Source organism: Gymnogyps californianus, chromosome 2, assembly GCF_018139145.2.
Source record: "Gymnogyps californianus isolate 813 chromosome 2, ASM1813914v2, whole genome shotgun sequence".
In the NCBI taxonomy this organism is placed as follows: Eukaryota; Metazoa; Chordata; class Aves; order Accipitriformes; family Cathartidae; genus Gymnogyps; species Gymnogyps californianus.
In genome coordinates, this window is record NC_059472.1 from 93,718,798 (window position 1) to 93,738,241 (window position 19,444).

The 19,444-nt window shown below is 37.3% G+C and overlaps 1 protein-coding gene across 2 annotated transcripts in view; it reads left to right on the top strand.

The window, feature by feature from the left end:
* CDYL (chromodomain Y like) overlaps positions 1–19,182 on the top strand; it is a 105,803-nt gene extending 86,621 nt beyond the window's left edge. For both annotated transcript variants that reach the window (XM_050891264.1, XM_050891265.1), the window contains 5 exons: positions 8,349–8,605; positions 9,213–9,385; positions 12,791–13,001; positions 17,740–17,883; positions 18,910–19,182. In XM_050891264.1, coding sequence (XP_050747221.1) covers positions 8,349–8,605; positions 9,213–9,385; positions 12,791–13,001; positions 17,740–17,883; positions 18,910–19,068 — 944 coding nt within the window. In that variant the 3' untranslated portion in view covers positions 19,069–19,182. The remainder of the gene's footprint in view (positions 1–8,348; positions 8,606–9,212; positions 9,386–12,790; positions 13,002–17,739; positions 17,884–18,909) is intronic.
* The last annotated feature ends 262 nt before the right edge of the window (positions 19,183–19,444 follow it).

Sequence of the window (19,444 nt, forward strand, 5' to 3'; positions counted from 1 at the left end):
TTCTGTTAAGAGGGTGCTGCTGCAGAACAGATTGCCCATGTTAGTAGCAGCCAGCAACATTACGTATTGCAGGTTACCCAAGTATAGGGTATAGCTGGCCATGTTAAGGCACACAGCTGTGTGCACTTGTGTGCTGGAAGATGGCCTCTCTGCTGCAAGCTAGTATGGCTTCAGGTAATCTATTCATTGGCCACCTCTTAATGAACCTGTTGGTGAATATCACACAGGAGGTTGAGACATCTTTTATTAATAGCAGACATTAGACAGTGGCTGGAAAGACACATGTACCTCCTTGAGGTAGATATGTAAAAACAGAGGTGCTTCTTCCCAGCAGGGATGCTCACTCCAGATACTCCGAGCACTCAGAGCTTGGGGTCTCCTGTAAAGCTTAATACATACACATCACTGTCCTGAGCCTCTGAAAGTCCTCTAGCCCTCTTTGTCTACTACTTTTCTGCATTGAAATACCAAATGTTTTTGTGGGCAGTTGTGAATGGAGCTCTTGCAAACTCTGGTATTGAAAGCCTCATCTATGTGATAAGTATTCACTTTTCATTCTTATTGACATGTTGTTTTCAAAAAGCAGGTAAATGAAAGTATTCTGCCAACATAGTGGTGCTATACCCATCTGTCTAAATCTCATTAATAATTTAGCGAAAATGTTTTAGAAAGTTTTGTTGTCCTTACAAGAATTATGTCATGCGTACATGGCATGTATATGTTTGTGTCTACACAGGAAACTGCCTGGGATGTCTTTTGGCAGTATCTGTTCTAGGCTAGCTTTACGTTAGGGCACTCTTATTCCACAGGAAGAGAGCCATTTTTTAGATCACTTTGGGGATTGGATTAAATTGCAATGAAGTGCTCTTAATATAGAATGTGTTCACCTTAGGAGTTAGTGTGAAATAGCTGGGTATACTTCAAGTTTAAACCTTAGCCTATTTTGTGATAGCTTTCCTCTGTAGATGAGCCCCAAGAGATATCCTTACTTAACTCTCAAATTTGAGAGCATTTCGAATGAACAGTATCATAACCTGCAGCTCCAAGAATATCAAGATAGGACGGTTCTTCCTTATGAAATGTTCCCAGTATTAAAAGGCCTCAAAAAGGAGTCTGTAGCCTGGGGAAGGTTTTTCTTATTTGTACTTATTTGTGAGAAAAAGAAATACAACTAACTCTTTGCTTCCCCTATCAAATACTTTGGTGCATGCTACTGTGAAATATGGCTGGGATTTCTTGACTGGAGTAATATCAGAGGTGCTTAGAAATTTTTATGTATATTTTTTTTCCTTACAGCCACTTTAAATAACAGCTAAAATAGTGATAATGATCATGTGCACTGTTGTCTATTTGTCAGTAGTATCCCGACTATAGATTCAATGGAAGAAAAATCACTCCAAAATGAGTCTAAAACTGCAGTGGAAGGGGAGAAGAGAGCAATCCTAGTTTATCTGGATGTCATGATAAAGGAGAAAAAGAATTTGCTCACTTGAGTGTTTGTTTATATATTTCCGGTGAAATAATAAGAATGGAGATGTATTTGGAAAGCCTTTTGCAGTTGTTAGGAGGGGGACATTTTTTTCCACTGTAAGACTGTGGAAACTTTACTTAATATCTTATGCATAAAAATGCACAGTTCCTTCTTGAAGGTAGTAAAACTTAATCAGACTTTTAAAGAGATTTGTTGCCAGATTACATATTATTAATGTTATCCTTGTTTTTATGGGCATGGTCTTAATAAGTGTTAGGTCTAGTATTTTGTTATTCCCATCTTTTTAAAGTATGTAAACTTTCTTTTATTTCCACTTATATGACTGAAAATAGTCAGACTAAGGTAAACCTATTTAACTTGAGGGTGGAGAAATGCCATTTTCTCTTGTATTGATTGCCCACTTTCAGTAGTAGAAGTCCATGTTCTGATTAGTTGCATTTTTGGTTGGCATTCCGGGTTTATCTTTACATGGATGCTTATGCTCTGAGAAGGAAAGACATTCAAAAGCAAAAATAATTAAATAGCCTATAACCTACTAAAGTCCAAAATGACCAGTAATGCTGCCCTCTTCCTAATAGTATTATTGTAAACATATATTTGATTGATGCTGTAAGTAATCAAAGAAACAGAGAAAACTATCTACAAAAGGGAAAAAATGGCTACTATAGACCATATTACTCTAAATGTGACATGGCAGCCAAAATAAAAACTGGTGTAGGATGGAAAAACTTTTAATTGAGTAGAGAAATATTACCAGGGGGGGTGTGTGTGTGTTTCTCTTCTCACGTTAATTTTGTCCACAACAGTGTCCTGTAAGAAATGTAGATTTTATAGGAGCAATGTTTCAAAGTGACATTTAAAAGTAACACCCGTACAAAATATATGGAAAAGAGTAGGAATTAAAGGGCGTGAGAAAGGGCTTTTTAGGAATTGAAGACAGACATTGACAATCAAGCCCGCCAGCCACTGCAGGACTGTTTACTGCTGAGTTGTAGTTACCTATTGCTGATGTTTCACCAAGTACTACCGCAATAATTTGCCAGTTAATCTGTGCTTAAAACCCACATTCTTTGTGTATGGAAAGGTGACATATTTGCAAAAACAACAGAAGGTGGCTGAAGAACATCTAATGGTTCCCTGTGTAACTATTTCCTTGAAACAGAATCAAGAAGTGGTTAACTTTATTAGAAAAGATAAAGTTACGGCACACACACACGCTCCCTCCCAACAGTAAGAGTTTTGAGGAGGTTTCAACACCAGCAGCAGGGTATCACAGTGATCGGCAGCCCATAATTTGGAGAAGTATCGCCCTTTCCCCACCCCTCTCCCCCCAGACATCTTTGGGGATGCCTCTTCTAATGCTGAGGTATGCGCAGCTTATTATTGGTTGCACTGTTGTTTTGTGTGCTGCATCGATACAACACTGTATTCTGGAAGGATTTAACTAAAGTGTATCTTTCTTTCATAAATGGCCTATACCTTCTGAACACTTTCAGAAACACAGAGCAAAACAGTATTTTAGGTGAAATGCGCAATAAATTCAGAATTGTTTTTCTTCTTGCAAATATTTATAGTGACATTTCAAAGGAAGCTGGAACTTTTGTTTGATTCCAGAATGTAAGTGCTATAAATACATATACTGCGACAAAAAATGGGCACATGTATAGGTTTTTTTAGAACCCTCATTTTGAAGTTCTATAATCTGTGCCAATACACTACAATTCTAAGAAATATTTTCTGTGTAATTGTTGAAGCAGAGGTGGAAAAATTACTGGAAACTGTTATATATTATGTTTGCATTGTGGTATCACTGTCTGGGGTTGGTGTCTCATTGTGTGAAATATTTGATGTAGTGCAGAGTTAAGACTGGAAAAGCTTAACAGTGTTTACAGTTAGAGCTTGCTAGCACATATGAACATGTAGCAAAACACCACTGTTCGTAGGCAAAAAGGGAACATGAGGCAACCTGCACTAGATAACTGACATGAAGTCTTGTGGATTATATATACAGGGGACTATAAAGCAGCGAAAGTATAGAAAGGAAAAAATACAACTTGTAGCGCTGATTTTTATTTATTTATTTATTTTCAATTTAAATTTTTTTTCCCAATCAGTTTTGCAGATCATATTTTTCCCTCTCCAGTACTTGAGTTGTAATCAGTTACAATTACAGTGTTATTTTCGTAGTTAACACTTTAAGAAATTGTTGTTGCTGGTGTTTGTTCATTTGCTTATTCAAGTGAGATGCTTCTTATTAACCATGTCGTCACTTAGTGTAGGACAGGACGTGGTTGGTGCGTGAGGGTACAGGAAAGGCATGAGGGTCCCTGAAGCTCCTTGTGAGCACTGCAGACTTATCTGAAAATACTGAGTGATTTCATGATTAAAATGAGATTACTTTCAGCGCAGATGAATGCCAAGCAATAAGGAGGGGACAAAACAGACTTCTATGCAAAACCATGCCTATAGCAAAACATAAAACCGTGCCTGGACAATGACTGGTTCCTGACTACGTGTTACTGCTCAGGAAAAGGGCATTGGGTTTGTTTTGGGTAGTTTTCTACAAACACCTCAGTGTTTAGTGCTCAGTGCTAGTTTAAAACATAAAACCCAAATAAATTGTTAGAAATTATTATGGAAAAGGAGTAGAGGACAAAAGAGAAGGCTCGACTATGCCACATTATAAATCCCCGTCTCGAATATTGTGTGCCATTTTGGACCCTGTTCCAAGATTTATAGAAGAGGAAGAGGCATGGAGAAGAATGACAGGCTTGGGCTGGCTTCTGGAAGAAGAAAGGGTAAATAAGATTGGGACTAATCAATCTGGAGAAGGGATGTGATGAAAGGGATGAAGAAGGGGTAAGGATTTACTTACATGGGTTTGGGTGCAGCCTATGGTTCTCAGCATGCAAATTTTAGGAATCACTAAATTTCTGGTGGCTGGAGTCAGGGAAAATACTCAGACAGCACTGTTCACACCTCCCATCTTCTTATGCTTGTTCCTTAGACATCTGTGCTAAGCCTTTCAGAAACCACATACCCTGTCAGACAAACCTTTGAATTAAGAGTACCACCGCTAGTACATGTGTACTCGAAAAGAAGCGTGCAAGAGAGGCTTGGCTGTTTTTAGAGCACCTGTTTGGCTGTGTCCCCAGTATTGTTGCAGGGAGGGGAGTGTTTGTATTCAAGGCTTGCTATGTAAGCTAAATTGATCTTCTCAAGAATTTGGGACATGGTAATGGTGAGGCACAAATAGCTTAGAGAGGAACTTGGGATTTTAACTTCTGGATTGTTGTGAAATTGTGTTACTTGCTTTGGTTTTAATTGTGTCTATCTAGATGTCTGGCATCGTGCATTTTAATTGTTATCCCCCTCATATTTTAGAGAGGTGGCTTTTTTCTGTCTTCTGCCAGTGGAATGCGGATGATGATACCTTTGCTGTTCTGCCCCTTTTCCAGCTTCTGTATTTTGTGTCTGTCTGCCTTTTGAATAAGACCAGTGTCTGTCTTATCTGTTGCCCGTAGCTTTTTTTTTTTCTCTAAGAGCAGCTGCATGAAAATGGTGACTGTTATCAGGTTTTGATCAGCAGCTGCAAAACCAAGTAGTCCTCTTAATTTCATTTTGCATCTGTATGGTGAAGCTTTGCACAGTAGTAGTATGTCTTCACCTTTGAGAGGATCACATTATGTTAATTAACAGTTTGCAGTTGGAAGGGGTTTTTTATAACTATAAGAGCTGTTTGTTTACCTCTTAAACAAACATAGTTCTGCATTAGTTGACAATATCCAGGGTAAATTGTCTTTTTTCCAAGCCCTTATTGTTTTTGGAAGGCTCAGTTTGAAAGGAGAGGGCTGTGGCGTTTTGTTTGTCTTTGATATGCTATGGCCATTAACATATTAAAATGCAGAACTGCTTTTGGTTTGTTATGAAATCTGTATTTTAAAATTGTAAAATATAGTTGTAATTAACCTGAAAATAAGTAACCTCAATGCAAAATTTTCATGTGAGGAAATCTATGGCAATACAGTTAATTCTCTCTGGTACTCTTTTTTTTTAATTTTTCATCCTCATTTGGTGCAACACATGTCCAAGACTGTCCAGTGATGCAACCTTTGCCTATTTATATATAGCATGAAGTACTGCTTTACATCTCTGAGTTGTCTCTTCACTTTTGAGGACCGAATGCCAAAAGAAGGAGCCCCCTGTGCTTTAAGGTGTAGAAGGTCACAAACTTACAGCGATAACAACAAACACTGATGAATGTATTTTAACTCTGTTGGTGCTGTTTTCTAATCTGTACCAGCTGGCCGAATCTCCCTGCGCAGAGGTACGGTTTCTAAAGCTGACAGGTCTTGGATTCCAGTCTAAGTATCCTAAAAGTGTGTTTACAAGATTGGATGTAGGAGACTTCTTCCACTGAACGGCAGCTGTCCCTTGTTTGTGGTTTGAAACTGCAACTATTGACAAGTGCAGACAGAGTTTATATAAAAACTCAGAAGGTTTCTTGCCAATTCAATAAGCATGAAAAGTGGCGTGTGGTGTTTACGTCTTGGTCTGTCTTGCCAAAAGTTTTGTCTCTCAAAGTGTATAATCATTGCCTCTTACATCTCAAAAGTAATTTTCTGGTATTTGAGTATGTCTTTGAAAGTATGAGTTGTGGGAAAAGATCTACTCAAAGCTCTTACGCAAGTTTACTGACTCTTTTTTTGGCTTAGTCTAGTCTATTGTGCTCTCCTGGTTCTCCACTTTTTTCACTATGGCTAGGAAAGAAGCCATAAAATCTTGTATCAGGGTTTAGAAATCAGAGGTGATTTCAGTTGAAAAACAAACCATTGCGGCCAGTGATACCATTTCGTCTTGTGTTCCTAATGAACCATGGGGCAACAGTGGTGTTCCTGCAAATTCCCTTTGAAGGGAATTCTTTTAAAGGAATGTAATCAACATAGCGTGGTTTACAAAGGAAAAGTATCGAAAGCATCCCTCATCAATTTCATATTTGGTGTGCATCAAATCTTTATTCTGCTGAAATGAAAAAAGGAATTTGATAAGCCGTGAAACATTTAGGAATAAATGTGAAACTTCTGTGACAATATAAAATATTAATTTTCCATTTCATTTTGATCACCTCTGTTGTCTCTGAGACTGATCACAAACTGAATTCAGTTTCTTACTTTTCACTTTAAGAATTGAAAAATCTTGAGTTGTGTTTAACTTCTTCACAAAAAGTGATATGGTAAGAGGATTAAATCACTAATACAACAAGAAAGACTTTAAAAAGTAAAATAAAATCTTATTATTGTATAGCTCCTTTGACAGACAACTTGCCTAATTAATCATAACAGATTTATAATCAAAGATTTATTTATTTTAAAATATTTGATACAAAGACTTCATTTATATCTGAAGGCAGTTTCCAAAATACAAATAGAAAAACGTATAATGTTCTAAATTTTAATTGCGTTAGTCTTTGTTTTAATATCTCTCTCATACTTCAAATGGGTCAAAGTAAGCCACATTTGAATACAGTTAAAATGTGGAGATATAGGATATTCCAGTTATTTAGGTGAGCCTGTTTAATGTCTTCACTGGACCCACAAGTGTTTGAAGTATCTTGTTAAAAAAAAAAAAAAAATTAAATTAAAAATCATGACATTGCATGTTATTAGAACTTTAAAAATATAGCTTCTTCAAGAAAGATAATGACGAATTAAGTAAGATCCATCAATGGCATTTAATTAACAACTTATGCGTGGTTTAACTGTACTTTTTAAGACATCATATGCATGATGTTCTGAAGTGCCTGTTTGAGAGATAAGGGCTATGGGTTTCCAGTAGATTTTAACAAAGTCTCAGACCTCAGTTTTCAGGAAAAGGCTTTAGAAACTTTCTTATCTTGGCCTGTAACATATTTTTCCAACATTTTTAACCCTACTGTCCCCTCCCCCCATGCATACTCCATTACTTTAATCTGACAAATTTTATGGAGATTTTACATGGAGATTTTAACATACAGATGGATTATAAATCCAAGATGTTCTCTTAGTTTCTCTTATGAATGCTAATTATTTGGTATTATGTTTCAAATGTGGAGTACAGAAAAACGTGTCCCTTCTGTGTCATGAGGAATGGCCTGTTCACTTGCATGCTTTCAAACTCTGTCTATTTAAGTGACTGGGAACAAGACCAGAAAGACATAATGCTCTATTTGCCAATTCTAATAGCAAAAATTGTTTAGACTTGAGAAATATCTCATTGTCTATGAATCCATTAAAATATCCATCACTGCATGGGTCTTGTTTCCCTCTCACAGAAGTATAGTCTGTATTTCTTTGTTTCCATTTTCCTTTAAAGACTAATATGCTTCATATGATCTTGTCAATCAAGTTCTTTATTTGGCTTACTGTAAGTGTCATTTTCTTCTGTATATTAACTTCTCGTGGCGTTTGAAACAAAAGGCTTCTGCTTTCTCTTTGAATCTTGATGCTGCTAAACAACTTAAAGATGTTGGAAAGGGAGAAAGCAGAGCATTAACCTACTGAAGTGCGTTGGTACTAGAAAAGATAAATAAACCTTTCCCTCCTTCTAAAAATAAGTATATGATGATTGGTCTGTTTGACTTGTTTAAAATGTATTTTCTCACAACTGTAAAATGAATTTGTTGGATCCCTTTGTCACTTTAATTTTGCTGTGTGCACAGTGTCTATTTCTGTAACATTTCAGTAACTTCCAGGGGACTGAGTTTCATTTACTGTGTGTTCTTAATATGACTAGCCTGTTTTCATACTAATAGGGATTTTGAAACTGCTGAGCTAATAAAATGTAATTAATGGAATGTTATTTTTTAAACTATTTGCAGGTACATCCACCTTTATGGAAGCATTAGCAGCCAATGGTACAACCAACATACAGACATCTGTAACAGGAGTGACAGCCAGCAAACGAAGGTTTATTGATGACAGAAGAGATCAACCTTTTGATAAAAGGCTACGTTTCAGCGTGAGACAAACGGAGAGTGCGTACCGGTACAGAGACATTGTTGTCAGGAAACAAGATGGATTCACACACATTTTGCTATCAACAAAATCATCTGAAAATAATTCACTAAATCCAGAGGTCAGAATAATTCTGATTTTGGGGGGGGAAGGGTGCTGGGGGAATTCTAAGTCCTTGCCTCATTTATGCCTGTTATTCAGGCACAAACATACACAAAACAAGATTCAGGTTGTTGCTTGCAAGATGTTATACATACAACTGACTTTAAGTGTAATTCAGCTCAGTTTAAGAACTACGTTATCTGAACATGTAGAGGTACTGTCTTTTATAACACGTGTGGCGATTTACGAAGTGCAACTTGAAACAAGCTTTAGCCTGAATTAAGGTTCTTTTTTTCTGAACTGGTTGCATATGCCATCTGCTGTCCAAATTACAGAAATGCTGAATGGGTGCTTTAGTTACAGATAACATCTAATAAACTTTTCTTAATGATTTCATTATCTTAGTCTAATTACATTTTTGAAATGCAAAGCTTCTAATACTTTTTTTAAACTGTCTTATTTTTGGATAATGAAAAAAGTTAACTTTTCTAATATGATGGTTGAATGGATCCTAAGGAAAAATGAAAGATGTCAAAGATCTCATGGGGGTGGAGGGGAGGAGAACAGTATGCTACTTTTTAATGATGGAATAATAAAAAGATTCTAATGAATTTTTGATTTTTCAGGTAATGAAGGAAGTCCAAAGTGCACTGAACACAGCAGCTGCAGATGACAGTAAACTTGTGCTGTTCAGTGCAGTTGGTAGCATTTTCTGCTGTGGTCTTGATTTTATTTATTTTATACGACGTTTAACAGATGATAGAAAAAAGGAAAGCACTAAGATGGCAGAAGCTATTAGGTATGTAAGATTACCTTCAGTCATCTGAGTGGGTATTCATCATGTAGTCTGGCTTGTTTTATCTTTTTTATTTCAAAAGCCTCTAATTCAACAAGATCTCAGACATTCACCTGTTACGTGATATAGTGTGCAGCACTTCTTTATACTCCCTGTCCCTTTCTATTTGGGTTGTCATTTCATGCATCACTATTTTTACTACTAAAATTTAACTATAAAAACTGGTAGTATGGTAATACTCCTCCAGTTGAAACCAATTTTGAAAGACTTAAACAGCCATAGGGTTTCAGGAAAACAAATTTAACACACACAAATATAAGATGTGCATTGAATGAGTAACTTAATACAGTACATTCAGAGCAGTGGAATGATGGATATTTTAAAGGAGTAGATTAATGCTAGTGAACATCATCCCAACGCTAGGTACCAAACCTAACGTTTAAACAAAATGAGCTGAACTACTACAAACTAGAAGAATATATATGGAAAAAAGTATGGATCTTAGAGACCTGTTTTAACAGTACAAACCAAGTAGCTTATCATATGAACACTGGTTTTGAGGGTCTGGGCTCTTGGATTAGCTCTTGTATGCTTCCAGAGTATCTATATTCCTTCAGAGACCTATATTCTGTTGTCATTATCAATATTCATGTCCCTAAAAAAGGCCTTGTAACATGTAAAGCCTGTTTCATTGGAGGCACAGCTGGCTCACAGACATGATAATAGTTATTTTTTTTCGAAGGCAATTTTTCAATCATTCCATTTAAAAGTTGCTCATGCAGTGACTTCAGATGTGGCCAGGGGACAGAGGCTCTTAACACTGAGCTGCTGTCACTAGTTTAATTCAGGCCCTTCCAGAAGCCTGATTTGTCACCTATTATTCATTGTTAATAAAATGGATAAAGGTAACTTAAAACACCTATGAATGGTATTTTTCATATATATATATATGCTAGAGATGGTCCTCTCTGGAATATTCAGACATGATTAAAATTATCTTAAGTCTCTGGATGGGATGTTTGTATGACGGCTTGCATAAAATGGTTCCAGAAATTTTTTTGCATTCATCTATTTCAGTTCACTAGAATGAGTTAAGCAGCAGCATGATAACCTTTAGTGCTGGATGCGATATAGTAAAAATGTCCTGTGTCGCAGAAATACAAAACCATGTAATGCAGATAAAGAGCAAACTTTAAAATCACCACTAAATCCCCCCTTTTTTAAAATTTTTATAAAATCCCATATTTCAGCATGTAATACTGAAATGAAAAATCATTTGTCATTCAGAGCAAAGGAGTGCTTTACAGGTGCTGGCAACTGTATGTTGTACATTGTATTCTAATGAGAATTTGTCATGTACTTGAAGTAAATATGTACAACTTCTTCATTATATGTGGTAGCTATTAACTGAGAAATGTCTGCACTTCAGCCTTGAGGTTTTAGAAGTCTCTACTTGGTCTAATGCGTGTGTACACATACACATGTATGTACACACACGCTTACTTTTCCCTAAGAAGCTCTTGAAGGCATTTACTGTTTGAGAACAGAGAAGCATGTAAGCATCCATGCTTTGTGTGTACTGGAATGAACTGTCATTTTGTCAGGATGAGGATATGCATTTGTAACTTAATAGCATAGCACCCATAGCATTATGACCAACCAAGAGAGGGAGGTAAGGAGGGGAAGTTCACAGGTGTGTGATACGTGATAATGGAGCTCTACTATTTATGGCTTGTTCATAATTTAAAAACCAGATTTATTTATGAAGAAAAGCTGTCTCCCAGAAGTCCAGAAATAATCCTTAAGGAAACTCATTAATGCTTTGCCCATCTTCACTTATACCTATATACCTTATACCTTCACTTAAAAATATAGATAGATACGTAGATAGATACCTTTTATACCAATGTCATACATAAACACAGTGAAGACCAAGCAGGGCTGTAACCATGGTTTTCATGCCCAGAGGTGAGGTATGACTACAGCCTCATATAAGGGAGGGCTGTGAGGCATGTGAATATACCACAAGTGCCATATCAGCTGGTGCTTGTAGAAGGGGTGTTAAAGCACCTGCCCAATTACTGTGCTTTGTTGGGCTGGGAGAAATGCTAGGCTTTCACAGAATCAGAGAATGGTTGAGGTTGGAAGGGACCTTTGGAGGTCATCTTGTTCAACCTGCCCCTGCTCAAGCAGGGTCGCCTAGAGCACGTTGTCTGGGACCATATACAGGCAGGGGTTTTGAGTATCTCCAAGGAGGGAGACTCCACAACCTTGCTGGCTGCCTGTTCAGCACCCTGACAGTGAAACTTGTTTCCTGATGTTCAGAGGGAACCTCCTGTGTTTCAGTTTGTGCCCACTGGCTCTGGTCCTGTCATGGGACACCACTGAAAAGAGCCTGCCTCCATCCTCTTTGCATCCTCCCTTCAGGTATTTATACACATTGATGAGATCCTCCTGAGCCTTCTCGTCTCCAGGCTGAACAGTCCCAGCTCTCTCAGCCTTTCCTTACATGAGAGATGCTCCAGTCCCTTAGTCATCTTGGTGGCCCTTTGCTAGACCATCTTCAGTAGCTCCACATCTCTCTTTCACTGGGGAGCCAATAACTGGACACCAGTGCTGAGCAGAGGGGAAGGGTCACCTCCCGCAGTCTGCTGGCAACACTCCTCCTAATGCAGGCCAGGATGCCATTAGCATTCTTTGCCACAAGGGCACATTGCTGGCTCAAGTTCAACTTGGTGTCCCCCAGGACCCCTAGCTCCTTTTCTGCCAAGCTGCTTTCCAGCTGTTTGCCTTCCAGCATATATTGGTGCCTGGAGTTGTTCTTCCCCAGGTGCAGGACTTTGCACTTCCCCTTGTAGAACTGCATGAGGTTCCTGTCAGCCCATTTCCTCCAGCCTGTCGAGGTCCCTCTGGATGGCAGCATGACCCTCTAGTGGATGAGCCCAGTTTTGTATCATCAGCAACCTTGCTGAGGGTACACTCTGCCCCATCATCTAGATCATGAATGAAGCTGTTGAACAGTACTGGACCCAGCACTGACCTCCTGGGGTGCAACACTAATTACTGGCCTCCAACTAGACTTTGTGCCACTGATCGCCACCCTCTGGGCCAGCCATTCAGACATTTTTTCAGTCCACCTCGCTGTCTGCTCATCCAGCTCATACATCAACAGCTTGTCTATGAGAGTCTTATGGGAGTCAGTGCTGAAAGCCTCACCCTGAAGTCTGGGTAGACAATATCCACTGCTCTCCCCTCATCCACCAAGCTAACCACCTCACCGTGGAAGGTTATCAGGTTGGTTTTGAAAGTGATGTTACTGTGAAGATGAATTATTACTGCGTTTTCAAGGGCTGGTATATTTTACTCTTTCTATATATGTAGTGAGTGCATGTTTCTGTTTCTCTTCAGGAATTTTGTGAATACTTTTATTCAGTTTAAGAAGCCTATCATTGTAGCAGTAAATGGCCCAGCCATTGGACTTGGAGCATCTATATTGCCTCTGTGTGACGTGGTTTGGGCCAACGAGAAGGCTTGGTTTCAGACACCATACACTACTTTTGGACAAAGTCCAGATGGATGTTCATCCCTTACATTCCCCCGGATAATGGGCCTGGCTTCTGTAAGTAGCTTGCAGGGTAGGGGCTGACAGCTTCACAATGCAGTTGTGATAATTTATCCAGTGATTTCAAGACTTTTTACCTTTGCTGTGTTGTCTTTTCTTTATTTTTTCTTTCTCTCATGAAAACCTTTCATGAGAAACCAGTATCTATAGCTTCTCTTATCCGTGCTGTTACAACCTAGTCTTCACCTGCGTGCACAGAACAGAAAGCAGGCACGGGACCTAATCCCATGTCGTGGGCACCCTTAACCCTGACGGTGGCAGAAGGGTCATGTCCTGCATACCAGGACACACCTTCCCTGCTGATGCCTCATGAGGACCAGCCACCAGTGTCTTGCATTCAGCACAGCATCGGAGTGTTAGCAGAGGATGGGCTGGTCTGCGCTCAGTGTCGTTATATAGCAGAGCACTGTGTCACCAGCTATTAGCAGTCTCATGCTAGCATGCAAAATAAGTAATTCAGCTTTCATGCACTCGTTCTCAAGAAGTCATGTCGAACTTCCTCGCTTTGTAGATCTCTGCTGATGTTTAACACTAGTGTGTTATGCAGGAAATACTCAGTCCAAATTACCTTTGTGAAGGATTTTTTTTTTTTTTAGTCTTGCACTCTATTTACAGTATTGCTGGATTGAAAAAAAAAAAATGGTAGCTCTTTGCATTGTTGCTGAAAATATAAGCCACATGTTACTTAGTATCCCTTTTCTTGCTTTCCAATTAGATGAAAGACTCAAATGTAACAAAAAGCTATTTAAAAATCTCTTACCTACATTATTTTCCTGTTGCTTGCTATTTTTTATGCTGTGTTCTTTGAAAAGTGTTAGACCTATGTCCCATTCCAATTTGAAGTTGAATAGTAACAGTGTGAAACAAGTGCTTGTAGCTACACCTGTTTTTCCTAAATTACTGTTTATTATAAAAGCCAATTTTTCCCTGTAGGTATTTACTCATTTTAAAATACAGATTTTGATATATTAAAAGTATCAGCTTGAACAGATCTAATGACTAATTGTGTGATATCTGGATTTAGTTATTAGAAGAGAACAGAAAAGGTAACTGAAATAGATTAACAGTTATAAGAGTATCTTTAATATCTTAGCATGTTTCAAACTACTGATTGTTCCTTTCCCTTTTTATTTGGCCATCCATCCATTCATCCATCCATTCCATCCATCCCCGTCCTTTAGAGACGTGTGGTTGTTACTTTTCGTTGCTCCAAAAGTTGTATAAAAACACAAGAAGCTCTTCCCTAGTATACTCTTTCATGTGTGTTTGTGAATGCTCTCATTTTTCAATATAAAGACTTAAATTGAAAGCTTCCAGTGATAACAATTCCATAATACTCAGTGCAAAAGGGAAAAAAAATGTCCACTGTTTTCATACTATCCTCAACTCTCTGCAGTACAGCGATGTCAATGCTGTGCGGGACAAAGTTGGACTTTAAGCAGCAGATTCCATGAAATATATTCAGAATCTATACTGAAAATTTTGATAAAGTAGCATGCTTTCTATCTATAAAAGGGAGAGAGAAGTCAGCAGAAAGAAGAGATGGTGTGAATGAGATGAGAAACATTCAGGGGAAAAAAATTATGACACAAAAGAAAGAATTAAGGCCTCTGTATGCATCATAAAATTTGCTACAAATGTATTAATTCAGCAATATTAGTCCCACCCTTAACTCTTGTAAGCCAGATTCAGTGCATTCTTTTTATTATCAGCAGTTATGTAAAAATCTTCAATTGCAAGATTGTTGGAAATGTCTTCCCTACTGGGTCAGTCTTGGCTGGTGAGCAGGTCTGTCACGGAGGTTTTTTTTTTCCACAGAATATGTTCAACAGAGTTAATTATTACAGGAAATCTGAAGCCCACACCTTAGGATTCAAAACTGATACTGTATTGGAAATACCAAGTATTTTAGAAGGATTCTTAAACTTGGTTTCTGAGTTTTGAAAGTAATCTATTATAGAGATTAAGGTGATGTCTGTTTGGGGAGATACGTTATTTTGTGTCTGCTGTGGAGTTCTTGGTCTGGTTTTCTGGTCCTGGATATAATTTAGCACAGGAACTGCGTGATCAGCTTCACGCACTGGGTTTCCCTGTCAGTCTCCAGCATGCTTGGCAGAATTTCTTATGCTTTTCTGTCAGTCACGAGGGATTCGCATTTCCATAGTGCCTGTAGTCCACATCATAGCCAGGGTCTCAGGCATTACAGAGACCAGCTGCCTCCTGATCATAGTCCAAGAGAGCTGAGGTGCTCCATGGCAGCTAGCGCCTGTGGGCTTGCATGAAAGGTCCCCTGTGAGCCTCAAAGGACTCGCTGTAAAAGAGAGACCAGAGGATGTCCCAGTGAAGTTCCTCTCTGGAAGGAGAAAGACTGAGTAGAAAATGAGAGTTGTTAATGAGAATCTTATATGAATGAAATATTTTTATCATCTTCATTTCTATTGCTGTATTATAGTTCTTGGAAAGTAACCACCAAGTGTGTTAATTTTCACAGCAGATACAAGGCATGATTATTATATGATTAAAACTTGTTTAGTAGTGGGTCTCCAGCATATGTTGTGTATAGATCAAAAGTGAAGATGCCAGAGCAAAACATTTCCCTTCAAAACCTGTCAACTGAGAACACTAATGGGAGCACTCATTTCATGTGAGGTTTTCTGCTAATGCTGTGTTACAGCTGGCAGAAATAAGATAACAACTGCACCATTATCGTTTGTAGCTTTTCAAGTTCAGGAGAACTCAGCAGTTGCTACTGACTTTTAGAAAAAAATTATTAAGGTCTTCTAGCATTCATTTTTGTCCTTGTTACCAAGGACACATGTGAAGACTATGTAGACCTGACCAGCTGACTTAGATTTCTGACTTTCCTAACTCCCAGTTAGATTGACTTCATGTTTTTATCTTTCTTTGATATAAATGTTAAGTATCTCTTAAAATTATTTTGGAAGAATTTTTTTTTTCCATATCTCCTTAGGAAAATGATTCCTTGTTTTAGACGAACTTGTGTATATCACTGATTTTTGGCTAGTGTTTCAGGGTTAGTATCATTCACGTATAATCTGGAAAATCAGAAGGTATAGTTGTGATAGTTAATGAACCTTGTATATTTGATTCTGCTTTCGCAGAAGGTAGAACTATAGGGGTATATAATTTGTACCTTTAGTTTGAGGCTTGTGTTGTTTTTTTTTTTAAACTAATATATATGGATCACAACTTTCCATATTAACTTATGAGAGATGTGCTGATGATAAATTTTATGTAAAAGATCCTAGGGAACATCTCTCTTTTTACATGCCTAATGGACTGGGAGTCAGCAACTATAAACTGCCAGTAGAACCCAGACTTCGTATTTCATTACAAAGGGGCAAGTAACAGACCTCTAAGTTTTCAAGTTTCTTCATGTGTAAAATGGCAATACTAGGAACATTACCTACAGTAATTAGATAACTTGAGATCTTTAACTGAAAGTTGCTGTAATAATTACCAAAATTTCCAGTATTAGAAAACAATAAAAAACTCAGAATTTTGGCCTCAGAGATGCTATACGTGTCAGGTTTGGGTGTTTTATAACAGCCTTATTTCCCATATTCCAAGAGTCCAGCGATGGCTTTGTCATATTTTCAATGTAAATTAGTCATTAAGAAACAGTAAAACAGTTTTTGGGGGTTTGTTTTTTTTTTTTTTGAGGTTGACAATTACTCTGACTTTTTAATCTTCACTGGCTGTTTCCATGCAGGTGTCACTGCAAACAAAATTTAACTGTATAAGAAACTTCACTAAAGGTAGAATTAAAGTGTAAATGTAAACAGTTGTAAGATGAAGTTTTAATGGGGAAGCTGCTAAATAGTGAAGTGTATGATAATTACAAATCAAAAAGACTTACAGAACTAGAGATTACCTTATTGCATAGAGTGTAGTACTCATTCTGTACCTTTAAACTATGTTCAAGATCCTCTAAATACTGGGGTTTTTTTTAATAAGACTGTTAAGTCAGCTTTTGAAAGGATTTATCAGTTCAATATTGAACTCCTGAATAAAATGGGAATGTTTATTTTCTATGAATTTGATCAGAAATTGGAACATATCCTGCTCACTTCAGTGGGTTTTGGAGGTCAAATTCTAAGATGATCCAGCTATTTTAAATGTTGCATCATAAATGAAATACTGCTGAAGACTTTTGAGAAGTGCTGAAAATAAACCATATATTTAGGTTTCAAACATTTTCAGTACTAAAAAAACATTTTAGTTGCAAAATATGTAACTGTTCTTTTCTACCAAGACTGGCAGTTCCCGGGAGGTCTACTACCAAAACTGGGTTATCTTTATAATTTACAGATAATGTAGATTTTTAGCAAAGATTTCATTGCTGCAACTGAGTTTATTATAAAGGGCAAGCTGATGTATTCATTGCTGTTTCAGAGATCTGCCAGACATTATAACCTATTACCACATATACAGTTAATCAAGTCAGCAATACTGCAAGAAAGCTAGAACATTTTCACATTTAACCCTTAATCATAGACCACCGTATTTTTATAACTACAGACATAGTATAGTCAACAACATGGACCAGCTATCTGTAGGCAAGTCTTTTTTGTTATTAATTAAAAGTTGGAAGAGCTATAATAAAACTATTTCAAATAGTGCAGGCATTTTCCTTATTTGTTTTGAACATTTTTCCTTTAATGAGTTTTGTCTCATTACATTTCATACCAGAAGTAACTTTTTATCCCTTCAGGCCAATGAAATGTTATTCAGTGGAAGGAAGTTGACTGCGCAGGAAGCTTGTGCCAAAGGACTCGTCTCTCAAGTGTTTTGGCCGGGAACATTCACACAAGAAGTAATGGTTCGAATTAAGGAACTTGTCACATGTAATTCAGTTGTAAGTTTCCTTTCTTTTCTTACAATACATTTTTATGATTAGATTAATAAGAATTAATCTAAGGATTATTAGACTACATCATTATGTCCTTCTAAAAAAAGACCATTTTCATGATACAAGGACTGCATTTTAGTATAGCAATGTCTTTTAACACATTCTTATGTATCTTTTTTGTTCCTGGGTTTTTGAGGATTTTTTTAAGTTTGATCTGACCCTTCTTTATCATATGCCATAGCACATTGTGGTTAAGAACATTAAACCAGCATTGGACTCTTTACAATATATTTTGGTTTTAACGTAGTTGCGTAAGTCCAACTTATTGTAATCAACAGTGTAAACAGTTGCCCTAAGAACTGCACAGAAACGCAGAAATCTTGAGTTGTCTTGAGTTGTAATTTAAATTACCAAGGAAATAAATGCAGTCTTTGACATTATGTTGAACTTACAGTTTTATGAATCATGCCTACTGGTATTACTGGCAGTTGCACAAGATAGCTAAAACTACCACTATTTGATGCTTTCTTACAAGAAGAGATGCAGTACAAATTAACTGTTCTGTGCATCAGAAATTTTGGATTTTGAAACAGATTAATAGTTTTCTAAATGGAAAAGCAAACAACGTTTTTCAGTCTGTTTTAAATGCTCAAGAGAGTCAAGGTCTGCCTGGTTATTAGAGCAGTTCTGGAAAATATTGTTATGATTAGCCTTCACCAAAGTTGGAGTTGGAGTTTTCTGTAGTTATCAGTATAAAACCATATATAGCTATTCATAGTTATGATTTTCATTATTTCCACATTTTTGTGCACTTGTAAATTGTGCTGGTATAGGGTAAAGGAAATCCTGTGTGATGCTACAACAAAGACTATGAGAAATGTTTCTTAGCGTCACAGCATGTCCATGAATTGATAAGCTTATCATCAACTTCAGGATTTGTCCATATAAACCTGTAAGTGCACGTTGCTCAGTTCTCATGTAACACTAACCCAACTCCCTTTTTTTTTTTTTTTTTTTTCTTTTTTTGCCTAGGTACTTGAAGAATCCAAAGCTTTAGTACGTAATATCATGAAAGTGGATTTGGAACAAGCAAATGAAAAGGAGTGTGAAGTTTTGAAGAAAATCTGGGGCTCAGCACAAGGGATGGACTCAATGTTAAAATATCTGCAGAAGAAAATTGATGAGTTCTGATGAGATGCCCATTGACACTGGAATTGTATTTCTTGGACATCAGGGCAAACAAAATATGCCCATTTAAAAAAACCTATATAAACTCACCCCTTGCTCAGCTTGGGAACAGGAGTGGACCCCCCCCCCCCCCTTCTATTGTCAAGGGGTTTAAAAGTACTGTATCACTTAAATTTGAACAAAACTCCTTTCTCCCTGATTGTTACATATAGATATATATACACACATAAGTGTATGTGTGTGCATATATATGTCTTTTTTATATATATATATATAAAGTAATATGTGTGTGAGTGTGTATGTAGACACACACACACAAGCTAAAAAAAATGATAGAGTGCACTACCAAACATCTCTTTAAAGGCTCTAGTTTTTGTTA